Genomic DNA, 7,707 nt, shown 5'->3' on the forward strand with positions numbered 1-7,707 from the left:
GGAGAGGAGAGAGGAGGAGGAGGGAGGCCTCTAGGTCATCAAAGTCAAGTGGGTACATAAGCCGGCGGGCCACCTCGGGAGTGTGGAGTGTCTCTGGTGGTGGGTTGTGGAGTGCTTTGCATCTAATTTTAACAATTCTGTCTGTTTGTTGTGGGCGGGGGGGGGGGTTTGGACCCAGGGGCGCTCTACCACTGAGCTCCTCCTCCAGCCCTTTACATTTTGAGACAGGGGCCGGCTGAGTTGCTGAGGCTGGTCTTTCCATCCCTCCGCCTCAGTGTACTGTCAGGGACTCACAGATGAGGTCTTTTCTTCTGTCCAAGGGAGTGTGGCTGCACCATGGGTGTGGATTAGAAGGGGTGCCACTTGTGGGCAGGTTAATTTGGGAAAGGTGCCCTTCTGAATAGACATGACCTGGCAATCAAATAGGAGTTGACTTTCAGCCCCTCCACTCACCCCTGGCCTCTTTGTGCAGTGCATATCCTGAACAACTGCACATCACAGCCTTGTCTCTTTGATATTAACCAAACACCCTTGACATTCTTATCCGGGAGGAGAAACAGTGATTGTCTGGACATCCCTGGAAGCAACCTCTGCCAGTGGTTCCCTTCCCAGCCCTGAGGATTCTCACGCCCCACCCCCCAGTGTTGTAGAGGTACCCAGCCAGGCTCGGGTCTCCTTGCCTCAGGTGCCCGTGAGCAGGGCAGAGCCACCTGCTCATAAGTGTTCCCCCTCTGCAGTGGAGCAGCCCCTGGATCACGGCAGCCTGCGGCAGCTGGTGCTGGACAGTTATGCCCAGAAGGAAGTTGGCGGGCCCACAGCCTCACCAAGCAAAGCCCGAGGCCGGCGCAACCAACCGAAAGAATAAAGGTTTTGTTCCTAACCTCAGTGCCTCGATGCCTCAGTGCCTTCTCCTTCTCGGCTGCTGAGGGAGCGGGCACTGGGCCCAGGCAGGTGGGGGTGAGAAGGCCCGGTCCCAGGGCCGCCGCAGGAGAGGGACCAGGGGTCAGTGCTGCCGTGGACCTTCGAGCAGGTGGCCAGAGGCGCAGCAGGGGGCCGGCCTGTGTGTCGCCCATGAGTCTCCAATCCGGGGCTCCATGCCCATGTCAGGGGCTGTGCGCCCGTGTGCACACCTCTCTGTCCCTCTCCCCGGTCAGCTGTCACTTCACAGCCCCATCCCGGTTGTCCTGCCTGAGCCACCCTCTGCCTTCCTGGGTGAGCTGAGCCACGGGGGCTGCCTGTCCCTGCAGGGGCCCAGCACAGGTTCTCTGGAAGGACTGGGAGGTCATGGGGGACACACTGGGGCAGGGTGTGGGCTGACACAGGCCCTGAATGCCCTGGGTCCTGCCCCACCCCCAGCACTGGATGGCTTTGTAGGTGGCCCCAGCTCCCAGCATCCAGGGTGACATCAGGAGCTGCAGGGACAGTCCCACCTGGCTCCTCCAGCCTCCGGGACCCTTTGTTCCCTGTACGTGTCCCCAGCTCCACTGTCTCACAAGCGGGGATCTTTGCTGCTTTGTCACCATTCACCCAGGCCTTGTCCTGATTCTTGGGGATTCCCTCCCTGGGAACCCCCTTCCCTTCTCCTCTGTGGTCCTTGGGGGAGTTGTCCCCCCATCCTCAGGCCACGAGGGCAGAGGGCTGATCAGGTGACCCAGGCCTGCCAATCAGAGCACTGCACTGGCCAATCCCCAGCAGTTAGCTCAGGGTTGGATCAGGTACCCCAGAGAGACCCCAGGAAGGACCTATTCAATACTTGTGTGAGGCTGGGAAGACAGAAGTTTGCCGAGTAGGTAGAAGAGCTGGGAGCTGCTGAGAGCCATTTTGCCATCACTGAGAGCAGAGCAACCTACAAGAAAGAGCTGTGGGGAGGCCGCCACAGGGTTGGGTGCATTGTTTGAGTTCCTGGAGGCAGCTGTGCCTGAAGTCCTTGGACTTACTGGTTTTGTGAACCCAGTTGTTTCTTAAGTTTGGATTCTTGCAGCCATAATAGACCTGAGTGCTTCAACATGAGTCAACTCAAGCCCAGGCCTGGGCTCCAGACAGGAGCAGAGATCAGCCCCCCTCCCCCAATTTGCTAGGAGAGAAGTACAACTTGTACTTTATCTGACCTGAAATGGCCCTCTTATGGTTAACAGGCACGATTTTTGCCTGGTGAGCCATGTTCTTAGCCCTCTTCACTCTCACGGGGCCCATTGCAGCCTCTGGGAGACGATCCCCATGGCGTTCCCAAAGGAAGGGTGTCATGAAGCCGGGCTCTATGAACACTTGAGCTGTTGGGAAGCAAGGGCTGTGGTATCCAGTTAATAGGCCCTTGATTGGGACAGTCCTAAGTGAATGCAAAGGTCTATCTCAAATAAAGAGTCACTAAGATTCAAGATAAGGACAAAAGGGTCAGCACTAGCTCATATGCCGCCTTTGTGCAGATCAGCAAAGGGCCCTCCTTTCCCAAGGCGCTTCTGTCTGAGGAACGTCATGACCAGCACACAAGCTCCTGTTTATTTGAACTTGGCCTCGGGATGGATTTCCAGCTGCAGGCTGTGTGGCCACGTGGTCACCTGTAAGTATCCAGATGGAGACGGAGGCGGGGCAGGGTGGAGGCCAGGCAGGGTAGAGGCTGACTGGGAAGGAGACCGGGAGCCCAGGTGGCCGGCCCGCTTCAGTCCTTCTCCTCCCCGTGGGTGATGATGTGCACCAGGTTCTTGTAGTCCAGGTTGCCCGTCACGTCAGGGGGGAAGGCCGTGAACATCTGGTCGATCTGCAAACACCAGCAAGATGCTGAACAAGACAGAGGGGCTGGAGCTAGGTGAGGGGCTCGTGGCCCGGATGCAGAGGCCCCTGGTTGCAGGGGTGTGGGATGGCCATCCTGGCCTCCCCCGAGGCTGGGGCTTGGGGTCCAGCTGCCGCTGTGCAGAGTCCCCTCTCCCGAGGCCATGCCAGCTCTAGGGCAGCTCACCGGGGCCTGGTGTGGGGGTGAAGGCTCAGCCTTGTGCCCAAGCCGGACCCACAGCAGGGAGGTCCCAGGTAGAGACCCTCTCTGACCCTGAATCTCAGCTCACACCTTCCTCCCTCCTCAGGTGCTGACCCCAGCCCCCCAAGTGGACGAGCTGCTGGGACGTTCCTGGACACCCAGCCCCCATGGGGAGCAGAGGGATCAGCGACCCTTCAGGGGCCAGGTGGGTCACATGAGGGAGCCTACACCTGGTGGGGTCTGTGGCTAAGTGGGGGTGCGCAGTGGGCCAGCTGAGGGTGGCCGCGCGGGCAAGAAGCCGGAGTCTTCAAAGGAAACTAGGACTCTAGATCTGTCCTAAACACTAGATTTCCCACTTAGCAAGCGTCACTGGTTCGCTTGATACAGCTGATGCTGGTGCCGCCCAGTCCCAGAGCCGAGCTTTCCTTTCTGCCTGTTTGAGCCTCACAGAATACCTCGAGGTTCGTTCCACTCTTGTTTCCACCTTACGGATGAAGAAACCGAGGCACAAAGGTTAAGGAGCTTGTCCCAGGTCTCCCATCCGATGGGAGGTGAAGGACGCTCTTTTCATCGCTTGAGTTTTGTAGGTAAAATGTAAATAGAATTTTGAGCAAAATGGGGAACTTGATGGACACGGGCCCCAGAGGCCTCAAGGTGGCTACTTTAAATGGACTCCTTAAGGCTCCTTATTAATGTTCACATGACAGTTGCTCCTTGAGGACCTTTTGGCAAATTAGCTAGAGTCCCTTCTTCTGGACTCACTACTGCCACCTGCTGGGAAATGTGTGCAACAACAGCCTGATCTAGGATGCCTGTAGGAAGGAAGGTGCGGTGTGGGGGGGTGTTGATCAGTGCTCAGGTTGCCCGACAGTCCATGATGGCCCTTCAGGGCACAGTAAATGGGCGCTCTCACGGTGTCTCAGTGCATGTGGGGAAGGCAGGACCTGGAGTCAGACAGGCCTGGGTGTGGGTACCCGCTCTGGCATTCACCATTAACATTGTCATTTTAGACAAGTGACTTACTTCCCCAGGCCTCAGTTTCCTCATCTGTAAAATGACAATGATCCTGATCCTCACAGAGTGACTGAGAGAATGAATGCGGCCAGGGCTCCCTCCCTCTCGCTCTCTGGGACGGGTGATTCAGCGGAGACAGAGCCCCTGGGAGGACCAGGCGCTGGGTGGGAGGGAGTGTCTGAAGGACCCTACCTCCTCCTTGGAGAACCTCTCTGCCTGTGTGGTCAGCATCTCCCGCACGCTGCAGAGAGAGGACAGAGGTGTAGGTGCCAGGTGGGGGCAAGGAGAGCAGGCGCCACCCGCCCCCTGGGGAAGCCACTCACTAGTCGGCCTTCAGCACCCCTTTGCCTTCCGGGTCGAACACCTTGAATGCGTTGAGGATGGTCTCCTCGGGGTCCGCCCCTGAAATGGAGAACAGGGCCCCGTGGCACCCAGGACGCAGGGCCCAAGACCCTTCCGAGATGGAGGGGCCAGAGCAAGCCTGCATGCCTAGCTAGGAGGAGACCCTTCCTTCCTCTGGGCACTGAGCCTGGGGTTTTGAAAGAGGGCTGAGAGGCCAGGTGTGTCTGAACTAACTGCAGGTCAAGTTTGATCTAGGTTTCAGAAAGATGTGGGTCTTGACTCTGAATCCTGCTAGCTGTGTGGCCTCAGGCAAGTGACTTTCTGTCTCTGAGCCTAGGTTTCCCACCCACAGATGGGGGAAAAGAGTGAAACCTACATCCTAGGTGCTGCTCAATGAGGTAAGGCACCCAAGTGCTTAGCATGAGCCTTGGAGGGACGACAGCTGACATTTCTATCCTGTTTTCCCTCCAGTTCCCTGGTGCGTCCTTGGGAGCTGCCCACTTTCTCCCAGCCCTGTCCATCTAGTGCTTAAATTGACACCCAGAGCCGAAGACATGCTAAGAGGCACACACATGAGCACATGCATGCGTGCACACACACACACACACACACACAGGAGCATGCGCACAGGCCTACCCTTGAGTTTCTCCCCAAACATTGTCAGGAACACGGTGAAGTTAATGGGCCCCGGGGCCTCCTTGATCATTTCATCGATTTCCTCGTTCTTCACGTTCACACGCCCTGCAGTGGGGACACGGGGCCTCAGTGCTGGCAGAGGGACAGCGGCTGACATTTGTCATTGTGCCTCAAGGAATCTCCTCCAGAGACAGTCAGAAATGGGGAGGACGGGGCCAGAGTTCCCTGGGGAGATGCTCCCCACGGGCTGGACAGCCAGGCGCAGCCCCACAGCCCGTGGGGGGACGGGCTGGTTCTGGGGACTGAACCCAGGGGCACTTTACCCCTGAGCCGCATCCCCAGCCCTTTCTGTCCTTATTTTTTTGAGACAGGATCTCAGTGGGTCTCAGAGATTCTGACACACCTGCTCTTGGTCCTGCTGATGCCTTTATAACCCCCTATGCAAATAAGAACAAGCTGCCCCTGGCGACCGTCTCTGTTTTAGATATAAAAAGCTAGGGTAGCTATTCGCGGTGACCCTGAGTTCTGAGGATAGGGATCGGTGGCGGTGGGTGGGGGTGGCAGATTGGACACGTATATTTTGAAAGAAGCTCCGTGCTCTCCCAATCACACCCTCGAGATGTTAAATAAAGCTGAGTCCAGAATAGAACGATCCCAGTTATTTGAAAAAAACAACAGATATGCCTAGAAAGACTCCAAGAGAGAAACTGAAAGGTTAATGCGGAATGTGGCCTTTCGGGGGACCGTCGTCCTCTCCCGTATGTTTTGCAGAATGTCTGCTTTCTAGTGAGAGCTGGCCGCGCCGGAGCTGCTCCTAAGAAAACTGAAAGGTGTGGGAAAGCGTCTGTCCCCTCCTCTGAAGTTGTCTGAAGGTCAGTTGTGGCGCCGTCTTTCTTTGGGAAAGGACAAGCTGTTGGCTTTTTCTGAGGGTCTCCCCTCCCACCCGGGGGCTATGGGACAAGGGACCTGCCAGTGGCTGGCAGGTGACATACCAAGGGCGGCAAAAGTGTCCCTCAGATCGTTCTTGTCAATGAAGCCATCCCTGTTCTGGTCCATGATGGTGAAGGCCTGTGGAAGGGAAGGGACCGGCTGGTCAGTCCAGGAGGCTGGGCTGAGGGTTGGGGCACCCAGGCTTCTGGGATCTTCTGCACTCAGCCCAGGCACAGCCACAGGGGGCAGGTGGGAGGGGCTGCTCACAGGACTGAGGTTCTTTTGAGGGTGATGGGAGTGTCCTGCCATTGGAGAGCAGTGACAGTGGAAACCTCCTGACCTTAATAAAAACCACGAATGAGGGCTGGGGATGTGGCTCAAGCGGTAGCACGCTGGCCTGGCATGCATGTGGCCCGGGTTCGATTCTCAGCACCACATACAAACAAAGATGTTGTGTCCGCCAAAAACTAAAAAAATAAATAAATAAAAATTCTCTCTCTCTTAAAAAAAAAGATATTTAAAAATAAAATAAAGTTGTTGTGTCCACCGAAAACTAAAAAATAAATATTAAAAAATTCTCTCTCTCTCTCTCTTAAAAAAAACAAAAAAACACGAATGGCACCCTTCACCTGAAGAGGCCAACATCCTGATATGTGAATTACACCTCCATGAAACTGCTGGGGTTTTTTTTTAGGTGAAATCCTGGAGTCTCATGTGGTCTCCCCGCTCCCATGCCTGGGCCATCTGTAAAGCAGGGTAGGCCGGTCACCTCCCCAGCTGACCCCAGGGAGACGCCCAGAGCTCTGTAAACGCTCAGGCATGTCACAAATGGGGCTTCAGGGTACACTTTTTGAGTGCTTTGCTACAGCTGGTTTCTGGAAGTATTTGCACCTGCTGTGCCCGCCCCCCCCCAGCAGCTGACCTCAGCCCAGGGTGGGGCAGGGTGGGGAGACGGAGCTGGGGGTGGCCTTGCCCCTGGATGGTGGCACTGTATCCCTCTTTTCCTGGTGGCCCATGGGACCGGCCTGCCAGCAAATCTGAATGCACCTGTCTGCGAGCCCCAACCTGGTCTCTCAGCATGTTCCCTCCCCAGGGCCAAGTGGGCGTGTGGTTGGCCCAGTGTGAACCCTCACTGCTGCTGGACATTAATGCACTCTGTCCTTCTCAGCCCGTGGGCAGTGGCTGCGTCCTGCCCGACTGTCCTGAGGTTTGCTTAGTAGTCCCCACGGTGGGACCACACGTCCAACGGAGCTGGTGCTCCGTCATCAGACTGTACATAGAATGGGGGGTGGGGTGGGGGTGGGGGTATATAAAAAGAAACAGAGAGGGAATTTCATCAAAACAGAGGGAAAGTCAGTGGAGGAGACAAAGGGACTGAGGAGGGAGGATCCAACTGAAGCTGGGTATGTGCATCGAGGGTGTGGCACATGGGACACTGATTAAAAAAGAAAAGAAACTAAACGGATTAAGAGGGGTGTGTGGGGTGGTGCTGGACAGAGTTGAAGCGGCTGGGCTGGGTTCCCTGCTTTTGTGATAATGTCAGGGTGCACCCTGGTGGTGCACATAACTAAAAAGGACACATTTTGCAAAGACTGTAGGTTTTAAAGCTCAGAACATGCTGCTTTTCCCTCTCAGGTTGGAAAAAAAGTTGACTATTGCTATCTAATTACCCAATATTGATGGAAATGTGGGGGAAAGGCAGTTACTTCTTGGGGCCGTGGGGACAGGGATTCGTAGTATAGGATTCTGGACTGGGGTTTGCCCCAGCAGCTCTGCTCGCTTTCTCTCCCCCTCCTCCCCCTCCCTCCTCCCCCTCC

At 56.1% G+C, this 7,707-nt stretch overlaps 2 protein-coding genes across 4 annotated transcripts in view; one reads left to right on the forward strand and one right to left on the reverse strand.

The window, feature by feature from the left end:
- Ccdc63 (coiled-coil domain containing 63) overlaps positions 1–2,666 on the forward strand; it is a 43,466-nt gene extending 40,800 nt beyond the window's left edge. For both annotated transcript variants that reach the window (XM_015502509.2, XM_048785595.1), the window contains one exon: positions 738–2,666. In XM_015502509.2, the coding sequence (XP_015357995.2) occupies positions 738–865 (128 nt within the window). In that variant the 3' untranslated portion in view covers positions 866–2,666. The remainder of the gene's footprint in view (positions 1–737) is intronic.
- Positions 2,476–7,707, reverse strand: part of Myl2 (myosin light chain 2) — a 7,183-nt gene continuing 1,951 nt past the window's right edge. Inside the window, exons 3-7 of one of the 2 annotated variants that reach the window (XM_048785594.1) lie at positions 5,953–6,028; positions 4,961–5,065; positions 4,306–4,384; positions 4,175–4,223; positions 2,476–2,775 (exon numbers count right to left, since the gene is read on the reverse strand). In XM_048785594.1, the coding sequence (XP_048641551.1) occupies positions 2,719–2,775; positions 4,175–4,223; positions 4,306–4,384; positions 4,961–5,065; positions 5,953–6,028 (366 nt within the window). In that variant the 3' untranslated portion in view covers positions 2,476–2,718. The remainder of the gene's footprint in view (positions 2,776–4,174; positions 4,224–4,305; positions 4,385–4,960; positions 5,066–5,952; positions 6,029–7,707) is intronic. The other variant, XM_015502510.2, reaches the window with a different exon arrangement.

This window comes from Marmota marmota, unplaced genomic scaffold (genome assembly GCF_001458135.2).
Source record: "Marmota marmota marmota unplaced genomic scaffold, marMar, whole genome shotgun sequence".
NCBI lineage: Eukaryota > Metazoa > Chordata > Mammalia > Rodentia > Sciuridae > Marmota > Marmota marmota.